This window comes from Pelodiscus sinensis, chromosome 12, assembly GCF_049634645.1.
Source record: "Pelodiscus sinensis isolate JC-2024 chromosome 12, ASM4963464v1, whole genome shotgun sequence".
Lineage (NCBI taxonomy): Eukaryota > Metazoa > Chordata > Testudines > Trionychidae > Pelodiscus > Pelodiscus sinensis.
The window spans coordinates 48,347,310-48,362,740 of record NC_134722.1 but is presented as its reverse complement, the minus strand read 5'-3'; the positions used below and the strand labels follow the sequence as shown (position 1 = coordinate 48,362,740).

Sequence of the window (15,431 nt, the reverse complement as noted above, 5' to 3'; positions counted from 1 at the left end):
ATTCCATGCAGAGCCCGTGCAGGGTTTCAGGAGGACGTGGAAGCACCCTGGGGTATTAGCAGCAGCAGCAGGAGGTGGGCCCACCCCTGCGCTCACCAGTGCCGGCAGGAAGCTGAGTGACCCAGCCCTAGCCTGCTCCACTGGCTCCCTGCATCACCTAGGGGAAGAGACTTAAGAGAAGGGGAGGGATGGGGGCAGAGCCCGGAGAAAGAAAGGGGTTGTCCCAGGCCCTGCATCCCCTGGAATTGCAGTGTGCTCAACTGCAGAACCTGGCCCCAGTATCTCCACTGTCTTTGCTTACAAGGTAAGTTTCTACCCCTTACAGGTAGGGTGGTCACCTCAAACACCTACTACTTGCCAACTACTGCCCTGCCAAGAGCTCAGAGGTGAGTGTGGCCCTGGTCACCTACCTGGGAACAGGGACTCTGGGCACCCCCGAGTTATTTTTGCTAGACAGCATGGCAGCCAGATGTGCACACTGGAAAGCTAGACTGCCTAGAGAACAGAGTAGGAGCCAAAGCCAAGGGCACTGAAAAGAATCCCTACAGAAGCTGCCCACTTCCTTGTCACGCACAGGAATTCCAGGCTGCTCAGACAACAGCTAACTGCTGAACAACACAGAAAAACATCCACCCAAACCACTGCTGAAAGTAATCCACACCGGACCTGGCCTCGAGGGGCGGGGGCATCACAGGGATTAGCGCTCACATCCGAAAGTGAACATTGCTGGCAAGACGTATATTGATGTGAAAGGATGGCTCAGACTTACGAACTGAATTCGCAACAGCTGCTCTGGGTTGTGGCTCTTGAAGGGGGGACCCAACGGTCCCTGGCAAAGTGAGATGGTATAAGGGGTACGGTGTGAGAAGGCAAGTAATTGCTCACCAGCTGGAAATGAGTGACTCCAATGGCACACTTCTCATTCATCTCCTTCTGGTGCTTGTTCTGAATCAAACACTCCATCAAGTCCCCAGAGTCTATCTGGTTATCAGCCATCTCCTGCGGAAATAGGAAGGGGCATGGTGCTAACCCACCTCAGAAATTTTTGTGCAAGAATTAATATGAATCCCTCTGTAGATACTTAGATATCCAACAGTGGAAAGAGGCGCACGCACGCACACGCGCGCACACACACACACACACACACACACACACACACACAGAACTAACAGCTGTGTGGCCACCTGCTTATCCTAAACTGTGACTAATAGATACCACAATAATGCAGTGCAGCTGAGAGCCACAAGAGCCTCAGGAAGGGAGCAGAGCCACAGGGGGAGTCTGCTACTGTGGAACTGGGGTTCTGACCCAAAATAAACACAGTGGCATTTGAATGACAGGGCCTTGTTCCTTGGCTCCCGGGACAAGGAATTGCAGAACAGCAGACACCCTGGATGAAATTAAAAGCCTTTGGATTCAGCTGGCTATTAGCTACATAATTCAGTCATCTTGCCTGCTTTTTTTTTTTTTTGCTCTGAACAATTGTCCTGGGGCTCAGAGGTATGTTTTTATGGAACCCCTATATCCACAAATGGCTAGCTAGTCCTAGCTCAATAAATTACTGCAAGGCAATATATCCCAGAGTGCAGTTCTGGCATCACAAACTGGGTTTGGGTGGTCTCTCAGCTTTTGTCCTTCAACAACACACATGCAAGGCACACACGCATCACTAACTACAGCCATTTATATTAGCATTCAGTCTGGCACCTGGGTCTGGTACTTCCAATTATGCTTGAACAATGAAGATTCTAACCTTGCCCGCACACTCCTCATTTCCCTGGGGCGCCCCGACTATCGCAAGAACTTACGTGGCAGAAAGTCTGAATGATGGGCTCGCACGCTCTCATCAGCAAGGCTTCAATCTGAATATCCTGCAGAAGTGACAGGCAATGCTCAGCTCCCGTAACAACCGCACAGCCAACCACACAGCCATAAGGGGAAGACGCTGTTCATGCTTTAAAAGGTGCTGAAACCTGTGCTCCAAGCCGAGCTCTCCACCTGAGTTTCTGCTATTTTGTTCGGATGAAATCCAGACAGCCTTGCCCTTTGGCACTTGCAGTCACACTGCGCCCCCCCAGCCAAGTGTGCGGGAGAAGCCCCACCCACCCATCTAGATCAGCCAGTGCAGTCTTGCTAGGAGGAACTCATTCCAGATGCTGTTACAGCTGCACTGAGCTGCACCTTAGTGGCGGTTTTCAACAACATGGGCTGGAAGCAACAGCCCTGAGAGCAGAGAGCTTGTCAGGTATGAAACCGAGCCAATGGCGAGCTGCAAGGCACTCAGGGAATATCTGGGCTGCTGCTGACGCCACATGCTCTCCCCAGCATGCAGGACCCAACGCTGCTGCCAGTCAATCACCAGACAGGTGCTTCTGCACTTGCTTTTGGACAAAGACCAAAATCTGAGCTGCTGAGCACACCTGGGCCATTTGAGGTCTCACATTCCTTTCTGCAAAAGGACAGGTGTGCTGGCCCTAGCACCCTCTCCACTTGCGCTGTGGCACTGCATACAGCCCACTGCAAATCCCCAGGTGATGGCTGCTCCTGGAGTTGGGGCTCTTGCTGTCCCAAGGGGGTCTTTCAGGGTTATAACTGTCCCCCAGGCTTGCTGCCCTGCCCTCCCCATCCATGGTCATTTGGGATCACAGCCCTCCCTTTCCATCTGAGGAGATGCACTCTCATTCTAGGCACGCCCCATGGTCCTGACAACCACGGCCTGACCTTGCTTTAAGGGAGGAGAAGAGGAAGCTGCCTGCCGCACAGGATCCTAGCTCCTACCGTTCAGGAGTTCTCAGAGACGGGCAATGTCTCAGACCCGCAAACTGCTCACCTCAGACTCCAGCTCAGTGAGGTTTCCTACAATGTCTCTGCAATCCACCACCAAGTCATCAAGATGGTCCTGGAGGCATTCAAGTTCCTACAGAGAAACAAGTCATCTTAATGTGTGACGAGATTCTAAAAACTCAGAGCCTGTGCCAGAGAAATGAGGATACATACAACAGCTCAGCAAGCAAAGGATCCCTGACAGCCACACTGCCCTATCTGTGCTGGCTGGCTGAGAATTAAACACTGCCTCAGCAAAGTCCCAGTTGTTCAGGTCAACTCAGAGTTGCAAGATTACCAAGGTGCTGTGCTAGACAGACTCATAGACTTTAAGGTCAGAAGGGACCATTATGATCATCTAGTCTGACCCCCTGCACAATGCAGGCCACAGAATCTCACCCACCCTCTCCTAGAATAATCCTCTCACCTATATCTCAGATACTGAAGCCTTCAAATACTCTGAAGACCCCAAGATACAGAGAATCCTCCAGCTTTGATCTGTACCCCATGCTACAGAGGAAGGCGAAAAACCTCCAGGGCCTCTGCCAATCTACCCTGGAGGAAAATTCCTTCCCAACCCCAAATATGGCGATCAGCTAAACCCTGAGCATGTGGGCAAGACTCACCAGCCAGACATCCAGAAAGTTCTCTATAGTAACTCCTATCATCCATCCATTGACCTATTTACCTCTGATAATGAATGGTCAATTAGTTACCAAGATCATGTTATCTCATCAAACCATCCCCTTCATAAACCCATCTAGTTTAATCTTGAAGCCAGATAGATATTTTTTGAGAAAGTAACAGATTTTTTTAGATGAAGGGCTTTAGCTATAGAATATTTCAAAAATTAGTCTTGTGGTGCTAGTGCACTTTTCTGTGTGGTTTTCTTTTCCACTTGCCTTCCTGGGGATGAGATTATACAAAAATGAACCAGGAAAATCTTTAATGTTTAAAATTTCCTGCTCTTTTGATGCTTGCAGTAACCATCTGGTGGCTTCCCTGGGTCAGAAGCGCTGGGGCTGCTGGTCTTTGCGTTTTATAGATAGGCTAAGCTGAGACACACAAAGAAAGCAGTTTGCACAAGCGGACACAGTACAACTCAAACTTCCAACCTCCCAGCCCTTTGCCGGTCTAGGCCACACTGCCTCAACACAGGCAATGAGCTAGTTGAAAGTGATGAAAAATGTTTATTTTGATCTATGGATTTTCCACTACCCACAAGATACAAGTTTTGTCTTTTCAATGGTAATGGTCCTGAATCCAAACAACATTTCTGAGTATTAGATATTTTACATTTTTCTGCTTTAAAGAAAAAACATTTCTGGATGAAAATGAGCCTCCTTCCACTCAGTCTTATTTTTAAGTGGAAAAACTTTTTTTTTTTTTAAGCTAACCACATTTAGAACAAAATGCAATAAACTGCATCTGAATGTTCAAATTTAGTTTCAATTTCTTGCATGCATCAAGTCAGACACTACTAGGAATGCCATGCTAGACTGGACCTCCACATGCAGGGATATTTTGTCTGATGGGATGCTCTTTGCTGAGTGGGATGAACCTCCCAAATGGGGAGCTGGAACAATTTGCTCAGTGTGGGTGCCAGGAGCCATCAAACCAGGCTCTAAACTCTGTCTAGGATGGAAATTGCTTTATGCCAGGAAGCGACACCTCTCCCTCCACACACTACCAAAATCTACCAGTGAGGAACACTTAAAAATAGGAGCGATGTGCTCTCCTTAGCACACACTAAGTAACAGCTCTCTCCCCAGAGCTATGCTAGTGCACAAATGATTAAATAGAAGAGAACTCTCTGTTGGAGTCTAGCTAAAGAGCAGCAGATGTTAATTTCAGCTCTTTTCAAACCCAGGAAACCTGTCAATATTTGCCAAGCGGAAATGGGACAACGTTTGTGGGGAAAATAAATGTCAAGCTTGTAACAGGATATTGCAAATATGAGTTGAAATAAAAGATAAGCTGCTGCTTCAGAGGAGAGCCCAGGGTGTTAACTATCATCTCATATTAGGCATTCCGATCTCTTCTACAAGGCAACTTCCAAGCTGTGGAGCTTCCTTTTCAAAGACAGACATTACAACCCAGGTCTATTTGTCTACTCTACGTTTGATTTCTCACCATGTGCCTGGGGGATTTAGAGACAATCAACATTTGTAAGCTCGGAACATAAAGACTCAAGACCTGTCAGCAGGGTTTCCTTCCTCCCCACACCAAAAGGCATTTGTAGTGAGAGTGACAGCCATGCACAGTACCTGTCCCGTCTCTGTTTTTTCACTGCACCATTTCCCCAGGTCAATCATGCACTTGTCCTGGAGGGTGGGATCCAGCTTCACGTCCATTGCACGCTGGTGAAGGATTCGCTGCACTTCTGCTCTGCACTCACGTGACAGCTGCACAGGGAGCACAGAGAGGGTTAAAAGGCACAGACAGATGTGCAGCTGCGCCCTGCCAAGTGATCTGTTCAGTTACTAAGATGGATGCGCCATGGGGAGTGACAGGAAATTTCTCTTCTTCCTAACCTGTGGTGACAGTAAATCATTCTCTGTAGCTCAGAGAGCATTAGCTCCATGATAAATTGGCCTCTACCAGCCAGTGGCCTGAACTCCAAAGGGGGTCCATGATCTTGTGGCATGGAGTAGCCAACAACAAATCCTGTACTGAAAGCTGAATGGGCCTCCGTGTTGGCCAAAAGGACCCTGCTGCCTTACACGTGACAAGAGGTCTGTTATTCTAGAGGACACTCTGAATCTGGAGACGCCCATAACTCAGTTTATGACAGGCAGTCCATATCCTTGCCCAACGTGTCCTGCCACTTCCTCTGTGTTGCTCTCAAGACTGAAGTAGAGTTGCTCACTGAGGAAGGGCGCAGGACAGCCACAGCAGGCGGTGATACTGGTTAGGACTGAGGACTGGAAGAGCAGGATATGCTGCAACTCAGGTACAAGATGCACTGGCAGAGTTATACCTGGCAGGCATGGAGTGCTGGAAGTTTCACACCACGTGGTGAGTGCTACTTACTGGAAATTAGGGAAGGACCAGGTAGGATATGTATATAGGTAACTACTGCACCAAAGCGTGACATACAGCTCTACTTACTGACACTAAATTGCAAAACGACACACCTGCTTCCCACAGATACAGACCTTCTCCCCTCAACTGTTAGATCATTTGCAGTGGGCCTGGATTCCTGGGGTTAGCACTCACACAATGCATTACGATGAAGAGCCCAGCTCATGGCACCAGAAGCTGAACTGGAAACCACTGAATGAAAGATTCCCTCCCTACAAGGAAGGAACTTCTGATTCATATTTGACCTCTCCATCATAAAGCAATTTACATGAGGCTCTAGAGTATTATTTTGGAAGCAAGACCGTTGCATAATCCCACCCCAGCTCTCTGGAGCTGCACCCTACAGTGCAACAACCAAAGCAGCCGAAGGACCTTTGAGGTCCCAAGAGGCTCAGTCCCCCAAAGACACTAGAGGGCAGCAAACGGCTTAGCCCAATGAACAGCTGTCAGACGTTTATCATGGCACATTCCCAAAGAGGCAGTGCAGCGAGTCAAATCTTCACTGTGTTCTAGTTGTAAGTTGTACTGGGAAATGCATGAAGGTTGCTGCCACGCGGGGTTCAAAGTGTAGTGTGTGTCATCACTACAGAGACCTTCTTAATAGATCGTGTAAACCAAAGCAAGTTGCTCTGAGCAGTCAGATCCCAGTTTGAGAACAGCCCAGCATTTACGATAGAAGGATTTTTTGTATAGAAGAAATTTGACAGCTGAGCTGGCTGGAGCCTATGGCAGTCACGTGATTTGCTAGAGGCTTTTACATAGTGCCTATGCACACAGTGAGCACTGGGCTCTCGGGTCTCAACACTAATTCAACTCCTTGAACAAATGCCTCAAGATGGCAACTCCACTGGTGAGGCACTGAGTTTTGCCTCTTTCCACTGCAGACATGTGCATGGAGGAACACTGCCGGTAAGGATCTCTGCGCTGTGGCAGTAAATAACCAAAGCAACTGCCTTGTCTAGCTAGTTTTACTGTGTCAGTGTGGCATGACAGGCTACCGACGCGCAGCCACCTCCAACAGATGGCGAGAATGAGTGCGTACCCTCCTTCCCTGCTCCTCTGTGCGGTAGGCATGTCGATACAAGCAGGAGAAGACAGCCCCTGTAGGCATCAGGTCACTGGTACTCTCATTCCAGCCATGTGTGTGACAGAGTCGAGACGCGTCGCCCTGACATTTGCGGTAAAGGACTGGATCCAATCTGGAGAAGACAAAAAGAAGTCATCATCACCACAGCACTCTGCACCCCTCGGCAGCTCCCAAATGCTTTATCCACGTTCATGTACAGAACCCACAGAAAGGTTCATGAAGTGGACAGATCCACTCTGAAGCAGGAGTACTTTGTAACTGCCACACGATAGAACAGTCTGGAATCAAAGTCCTTACTCCTGCAACAAGAGTTCTGGCATCACTGATCTCTACAGACCTGACTGTATACCATCTGCCCCAACTGACCCCTCCAGCAGCACAGGCTCCCCTACCACGCAAGGAGGTTGCTCTAGTACTGACTTGTAAAGAAGATTCACTGAACCAATCAACTACATCACTTCCAGAAGCGCCTGTTTCCCCACAAGATCTCCGATCCCGATCCAACGAGGCTGACATTGTGCACTGAGCAAAGTCGGAGAAAATCAGCTCCTGGGGTGGCCAGCAGGCCAAGCAAAGCCAGGACACACTAGACTTGCTTAAAGAGCTTCTCCAGCTCCAAAGTACCATTATTTCCATCTTGAAGTCAGTCAGGTTTTCAGGAAGCAGATTTGGTTCCAGTTAACCACAGTCAGTTCTGATTTGTGGTGGCAGGGCTGAGGGAGGCCCAGTGTCCCTGCTTTGCGGGCATGGCATGGGCTCCACTGAGGAAATGTTTAGCCATTGCACCAAAATGAGGGATTGGCGGGTGAGCCGTCTGGAATGGAAATGCAGTGAGCTTTAGTGGTGAGGGTTACAAATAGCCTCAGGCTTTCAAGGCATTTCGGAAGGGCAGGGAGGAGAGCTACAAACTAAACAGTTCTGCAAACACTTGCTTTTAAGAAGCAGTAAGAAAAATAAATCATGCAAGGCTTCCATGCTGCCGGCCCGCCCAGGGAATTACACTGCCCTTTCATTAGCCTGCTCACAGAACGGTGTGAGCAACACGAAAGGCTGGGCACCATCTGTCCACTTAGGGCATGAGTTGGAATGGACTTTGTTCAAACAGCATGAGGGTCAAATACAGGTTAGTTAACAAAAGGAGTTAATCAAGCAGCTTGGTTCAAACGAGTAAATCCTTCCTGGAAGTAGGAACGTAAAATCCCGTTTCATAGGTTAACTGCTGCAGACAGAGGCTGTTCCGGATTGGCCCGTGACAGAGGCTGCACCAACCCAACCAGAGCAGCCTCTTTCTGTGGTGGGTCAGGAGCAGCCCTCTGCCCCCGGCAGGCAGATAGCTGCTCTGGCCCCCACCTACTAACCAGAACTGGTGAGCAGCACTCACTAAGGTTAACCTTTCACACCCTGAGCTGGAAGTGTGGCCCAAGCAAAGAATGCAGCCACCAAGGAAGGTAGGGAAGGAAGAGACAATTCAATGTGTCTGACTGGAGACACTCTGGCCAAATAAACAACTCCAAAAAGAATTGCACCTAGTCCACACTGGCTGGAAAGCCTTGGCTCCAGGGATTTGGGGGGATGAGACAAGGCAGGAATGGTGGCAAAGAGGCAGCCATGTTAGTCTGCTTCAGAGTCCAGCGGCACCTTACAGACTAACAAGTTGATGCCCTAACAACATTGTTAGACTAAGGTGCCTCCAGACTCCTTGTTACGGCAGGAAAGGCAGCACTGCACACTCCACAGAGAACAGGACCCTCTCACAAAACAGTGAACCCTCTCTACTGAGTAGCAAGGTTTTGAAAGGAGCACCCACCCCTCGCTACTCAAGAGCATTCCCTCCCAAGTGCATGGGGTCCGAAACATGGTAAGGAACAGCGTGCAGTTCTGTGCACGCTAAGCCTCTGCTCCAACTAAGGACACCGTGGTGGGAAAGCTGAGCCTCTAGCTCAACAGAGGCAGGAGGTCCCTCAGCAGCTCTGGCTTCCTTTGCACTGGACAAGGAGATGAGGAGCCAAGTTTCCAGGGCAGAAACATGCTGGTCAGTCGGGTGTCACTTCCCTTGCTGAGCTATGGAAAGCACCCGGGGTACGCCAGGGGCTGCTTACCTGGCACAGCTGATGTGCCTAACCCTCTGTTTCCCAATACTCACTTCCAATCCCGAGAAATAAAGTACTGCAGCTCCAGCAGCCGGTGTTCACAGTCCTCCACCATCTTCTCCGTGTACAAGTGTTCCATGAGGCACGACAGGATCCTGAGCAGGGCCAAGCATCGAGAGAGAAGAAAATAAGAGGGGCCATGCTATGACCTCGTATCAGTTACTGCACTGATTCCACACGCAGCTGATCTGCCTTTCCATAGACTCATTTTGGCTAGTAAGAGGTGCAAACCACACTGTAAAGGGTTAAAATAGTTATACTCCCATGTGTGCGGCATTAAATCCCACAGTCTGTATGAACTAGATTCAGCTGTGCTGATGACAGTTAAATTCAGCAAGAGCATCACATTATATCAGTGGTACCCAACCTTTTGGGGCTGACAGGCGCCCAGGGCGCAAGAATGGCTCAGGCCGGCCAGGCACCGCGTTGGGGACCACTGCATTATGTATTTGGCTCAGAAGGTATAAATAAGACACTTGTCTCTCCATTTTGGATTTCCTTCTCTCTCAAAAACCTGTTGAAACTTTTACTGCATTCCTCAGACAACTGACACCGAAGGTTTGTGTAATGACAGAACATGGCACATCAAATGATAGAAGTTCAAACTGCAATGGCTAAATCTTGTTAATGCTATGATGGGCCTCTGACAAAAATTCAGCATGATCTACCACAAGAGCTGCATACAGCCTGGGCCTCACTTCTAGGTGCTGTATAAATTGTGGTACCCGTGCCAGATTTCGTGGGAGTTTGTTTGGCTGGTTAGTATCTATTTTGGTCACTCAAGTGAACACGGCACACACACAGTAGTGACAGTAAAGCCCACTGGGATTATGAAATAGCCACCTACATTGGATCTCCAGATCGTATGTGTTTGCAGGCTGTCTGTATCACGGATTCGCAAGCCTCATTCAAAGCTCTGTCAATGCGATAATCTGCACCAGGGTCAGTCTCTTGAATCAGTGTTTGAAGCTGGAAGAGGAATTAGAGAGGAAGATAGCTTCGCCACAATGCTAGCTGTGCTGGAACAGACCCCACACCCATGTGACGGCTACTCATGTCAGCAACTGATGATGCACACCGCTTGGGAGAGGCAGTCTTTTCACTCACTCCCAAGGAAAATACCCAAATCAGTGCGCCTGAGTAATCTTCAACCAAAACACTTGCCAAAAAAAATAATAATAATCAACCGTTTCTAATGGAACAGCAACTGAAGGCTCTGCACAGCGAACCATGGACAGCTCTTACTCCACGGCTCTGTGAAGTGGAATTTCTGCTTATTATTTGGAAACCTCAAGCCATTTGAACAGTGATGATGGGGCATGTGCTCATACAGTATGAATATTTGACTCAAAACTCTGTTCATAAAACCATCATTCCCATCTGGAAGGGCTTTTAGAGCAAATTTCTGGTTCTCAGCATTTGAGAGGGCACCCACTAATTGCAAGGAGATGGAACTTGAAACTCTAACGTGTAAAGAAGCCAAGACCCAAAATATATATTTGGGGCTTCTAGTCTTGGACATCCAAGCTAGGAAGGGCTAGTCCACAGGTCTAGTCCACTGCAGGGTTATACACAATTAACTTACAACCTAATTTTTAGTGAATTTAAACTGGAATAGGCAGAGATTTCACATGTAGCCATTTCAAGATGTAGTTCAACAACCGATTTAACAGTGGGAGAAGGATCAATTCTGAACATCTGATCGGACCAGCAGACTAACCCCGTAAGATGGGGGTGAAACATGGGCTAGTGGCATAGCACAGTCCTGAGTTAGAAGAGATGGATTTCGTCATCAGCTCAACACACAGTTTTCTTCGGAGGGACATTTGTTTATGTCACTGCATAGAAGAGCTCATTTAAGATGAACAGCAAAGCAGAGCCCTGAGACCCGGCCATGACGGGACCAGACGACAAGCATTTGGTTCAGGTCAGGTGAGCAAACAACCTGACCTCCTTGGGGTCAGGTCTCTTCCTCTCACCCCCGGGATGGGCCCCACTCCTGCCACACAATCACAGAGCCTCTCGCTCCATGCATGCAATGCAACAGGGGGCAGGGCTGGCAGGACGGACAGGCACGTGCTGTATAGACACACAAGGTGGGAGACGTAATCTCTCTTACTGGGCCAGCTTCTACCAGAGAGAGACAAGCTTTCAAGCCCCACAGCACTGGAGCACAGTCATCCACCATCTATGAAGTCTCCCTCATGCAGCCAATGAAATGATCATGTGCAAATCAGTTGTTGAGAAGGCCAATAATTGGCTGTTACACTCTCAGCATGGCGCAGATACGTGCCTTGCTGATGCATGGGTGTAATTCGCAAAGCTGAATGGCTGAGAACTTAACATTGGACGGTGGCAGGCTCTGTATCCCAGTGGTGGTGGCACCTGATGGTACTCTGAACAAAAGAGCTTTCAGCCATCCTCATAACTGTTCCCATCACTTCCTGCCGACCCAACAAACATTCTACACTTCAGAGTGACCGCCCTAGAGTCAGTCTATAGATATCCAGCCCGAAGCACCCTAAGTGTTTCACATGCCTTTGTGCGTGAGGAGAGGACAGGAAAGCAGGAAGGGTGTGGGACTTTTGCTGGACCACAGTTTGTAAACCCCTGGGGATCCACAGGGTAGAATTTCCAAAGGGGTCTGCACCTTCATTCCAATTTTAAGGCTCCACGAGTGAAGACTGAAAACCACTGGTCCAGTATCTTTCATGGCCCAACGTCAGGCTGATGCTGTCTGAGGCCTACGTGACTTTGATATTAACACTGCAGCTTGATCGTTTGGAGAAGCAACCGTTCAGTAATGTAAAGCATTTCTCCTTTGCTATGAATAGGCTTTATGGCCCCTATGGCAGCGGGCTTTTCCATTTGACCCTTGCCAGACTGGGTGGTGGTGGGGGGTATTTTGAGGAGCATCGTTGACAAAATGGAAGGGAATTTGAAGTGAGGTAGCTTGTGCAGAGAGCCTTTGTATTTAATATGACTTATTGTGCCTGCCAGGCAGGGCTTTTCTTTTTTGAATTGCCTACCTCCTTAGACGCTGCAACCAAGAGAATTCACTTCTAGCCAGGAACAGGCTATTGGCGATCTTGTGTGTGTTCAGAAATTCCAGTTTTCAGGTTAAATTGTTTCTCAGGATAAAGTTAGCTTGTCTGAAGAAGGAAACCAGCAAATCTGTCTAGCTCTTGGCCATCCAGTCTCTGGCTGCTGTTTCAGTGAGTAGTGGCGTGGGGGCAAGAGCGAGGGGCGCCCGAGGCTGTATACAGAATCCCCTCTTGCGCTCTTCAGGAGAGAGGTCAACCCGAGCCAGAAAGTGTCATTTTCCATCCTTTCCCCGCCAAATCGGAGTCAGCCTCATCGGCACAGGAGCAAATGAGCACTAGGCCTGGGGCCTGTTCCTACCCAATTTGTAAGTTCTCAGACAGTTGGGGCTTGTTTTTGAGCGCACCACTTTGTGAATAACACCTGTGCACCAGCACGACTGTTAGCAACTGGCTTTCCCATTAAAAGGGTCATAAGTCAAGATGTTCTATAGTTTCATAATGCCAACTCCGACACACGCACACGCAAAGATGAAATCAGTTGTCTGGGTCAGCGCGTATCAAGTCATTGTACAGACAAAGTCTCAGTGCACAGAGAACTCACTCAGGCTGTTGGCAAGTGGAACGAGCCAATTTCAGTAAGGATGGGGTGGGCAGGGCAGAAGAGATGTCCTGAATTACTAAGCCATCTGCCTAGGCCCTCAAGTTTTTCATTCGCTATTAATAGTCAGCAGCCCACATGTCCTCCTCAGAGGTACGTCCAAGATTTGATGTAACCCATGTTCCTGTTATGTCACAATTGGAACCAAATTCACTTTGTTCACTCTGGATGGCAGGAGTCAGGGGAGATGTGACCAGTTAACTGGTAAGCATCACCCCTACTGGGTGACGTTAATCAGTTCCATGGAAGGCCCCATGGAGGGCTGCCCCATAAGGGCTGGGAACCAGCAACAGCCATAGCCCGGGTCCAGAGCTGGGAGGCTCTGCCAGCAGCAGCAGCAGCAGCCGCCGCCGCCCCAGACACGGGGCCTGTTTATTTGGTTAACCATTTCAATGTCACGTTAGCCTAACATTTAACTAACTAATTGGGATTCTACATCTCTGAAGGTCACACTTCACTCTATATGCTTTTTTTAAGAATAAAACTGTTGGGCTTAAGATTGCTGAAAAGACACGGGACTCTCCCATCTGAGTCCCATGGTGCCATGAAGGAGAAGTTTGCTCTCACCTTTAACAGAGAAGCTCCACTGTGCACTTACCAGAGCACAGAGAACGAAATCAATGTTCCCACGTTAACATACAGGCTTTTGACTGCTAAGACAACATTGCTAAAAGCATGAGTAAAACCAGAACCACAATTGTATTTCCTTCATTTAGTCAGGTGGTGGAATTTGTAACAGCTGTGACTTCAGAGCCAGGCATTTCCTGGCAGCTAAATCATTAGGATCTTGTCATTTTTTAAAACCTAAGTAAAAGCAGTGATGGCTACTAACCCTGCTTCTGAGCGCCCTCTGCCTGATTGGGGTTGCTTTCCCTCTGTTTTTAAAGCTCCGCTCTCCATACATGACTGTGAGAGACAGATCTAGTCACAGGAGAAACTAACCACAGAGAGGAAACTGGGGAACTTCATACAACAGTAATATCTGTAAGTCATCCAAACAATTCATAATCCACCCTTTTGTTAATGTCTCTTGAAAGTCCTCAATTCCCCTACCCAGAAGTCACCACCCTCAAATTCGCCATGGCAACGCTTTCACCAGGCCAAATGACTGAAGCAAGTGGGCCAGGCTGGGCAAGGGACGGGTTGTTTCCTTTCAAGTCTGTTTGCCTGCACTGCCCAGCAGCACTTCAGAGGAGGCGACACTGCTTTCAAGTTTCCTTGTCACTTCAAATGCTGTGCTGGGAGCTCTCAACCAAATGCCAAACTATAAAGCAGCCCAGCCAAGGAAGCCGGAAAGGGGGAAGGAATGATTTGGTGAGAGGCAGTGAACAGGACAGTGTTCCCACAACTTCCCTGCTCATGTGACTTGCCCAGTGTCCATGGACAGCACTTCTGTCCCTGGGGGCTGCTCAGTTTTTGTTCTCCCCCATGGCTAACTTTGGAGCCCCTCAGAATCTAAGAGCACAAAGACTGCTAAAGCCCTCGCTGCTGGGGGGGCTGACACACTCACAGGATTAACAAGAGCGGGGACCAAAGAAAATTCAGGCCAGAAAAGGTCAGGGAGAAACCTTGGGCAGGGCCTGGCACCTCTTCCAACCAAAGAGCCAAACTCCACCAAACCTCAGAGCAAGCACTCAAAGCTGTGCAGGAGTGCCCACTGGCATGGCTGCAAATATACACAGTAATATTACTGATAACTGACCCGATTAATAACAGCATCGATGAATCACTGCACCCACACACTTCAGTTAATGGGACTTCTGCTGCTAAGGATGTTAGGTATCGATTCATTTACTAGTTGAGTACTCGACGGAATTCCCACCGACTAGCCGTTCAGGAAGGGCGCTTTAAGCACTCGCTTCCGGCTCAGGCTGCCCACCGGTGCGCTCGGAGCTGGGCGCTGCTTTCCCAGGGGAGCCAGGTTGTGGTGCTGCTCCAGAGCCGCTGCACAACAGCCGGCTTCGTCACTGGCAACTGCCCACCACATGGTGGCAGCCGGAGCTGGAGCCAGACTGCGGTGCGGCGGCTCAGGTGGCCGGGGTACACTCCAGCCCTGGCCCCCAGAGCTGCTGCACAGCAGCCCAGTCTCCAGCTCTGGCAGCCCCCAGCCATGCACTCAGGGTGCACCCCAGTCCCGGAGCAACCGCACCACAGCCGAGCTCCAGCAGCCACCCGCCATGTGGCCCTGGTTCCTGCCCAGCTCACCAGATAGTCACTCCAGTCCCACAAATGCTGACCCCCACCCACCTCCCTGGGTCCTAAGTCTTGAGAAGAGAAGTGGCCCAGAGAGGAGCTGAAGCTACTTCCCTGCGGCCTGGTGAGGGGGCCCAGGCCTGCCCCGACTCTGGGTCCCACCGCAGGCTACATCCCTTTACTAACTGCTGTTTCCTGAGGTCACACTACCCAAACTCTGCTCAGGGCGGACGTCTGAGTCCCTGCAGCCAGATTCCTTGATCCCATGGCTCCTGCCAGCAACTGAATCTGCTCAGTCCAGCAGCTCCTTTTAGGAGAGCCTGGAGACTCCAACCAGCTGCTCCTTGCAGCCTATGTGGATTGGCTACTTCCTCAGAGCTGCTCTAGGCAGC

The 15,431-nt window shown here is 49.4% G+C and overlaps 1 protein-coding gene across 2 annotated transcripts in view; it reads right to left on the bottom strand.

Annotated features, from left to right (window-relative positions):
* GLG1 (golgi glycoprotein 1) overlaps window positions 1-15,431 on the bottom strand; it is a 121,539-nt gene that overhangs the window by 20,850 nt on the left and 85,258 nt on the right. For both annotated transcript variants that reach the window (XM_075940659.1, XM_075940661.1), the window contains exons 9-15: window positions 9,992-10,113; window positions 9,138-9,239; window positions 6,950-7,106; window positions 5,091-5,228; window positions 2,831-2,917; window positions 1,809-1,871; window positions 886-999 (exon numbers count right to left, since the gene is read on the bottom strand). In XM_075940659.1, the coding sequence (XP_075796774.1) occupies window positions 886-999; window positions 1,809-1,871; window positions 2,831-2,917; window positions 5,091-5,228; window positions 6,950-7,106; window positions 9,138-9,239; window positions 9,992-10,113 (783 nt within the window). The remainder of the gene's footprint in view (window positions 1-885; window positions 1,000-1,808; window positions 1,872-2,830; window positions 2,918-5,090; window positions 5,229-6,949; window positions 7,107-9,137; window positions 9,240-9,991; window positions 10,114-15,431) is intronic.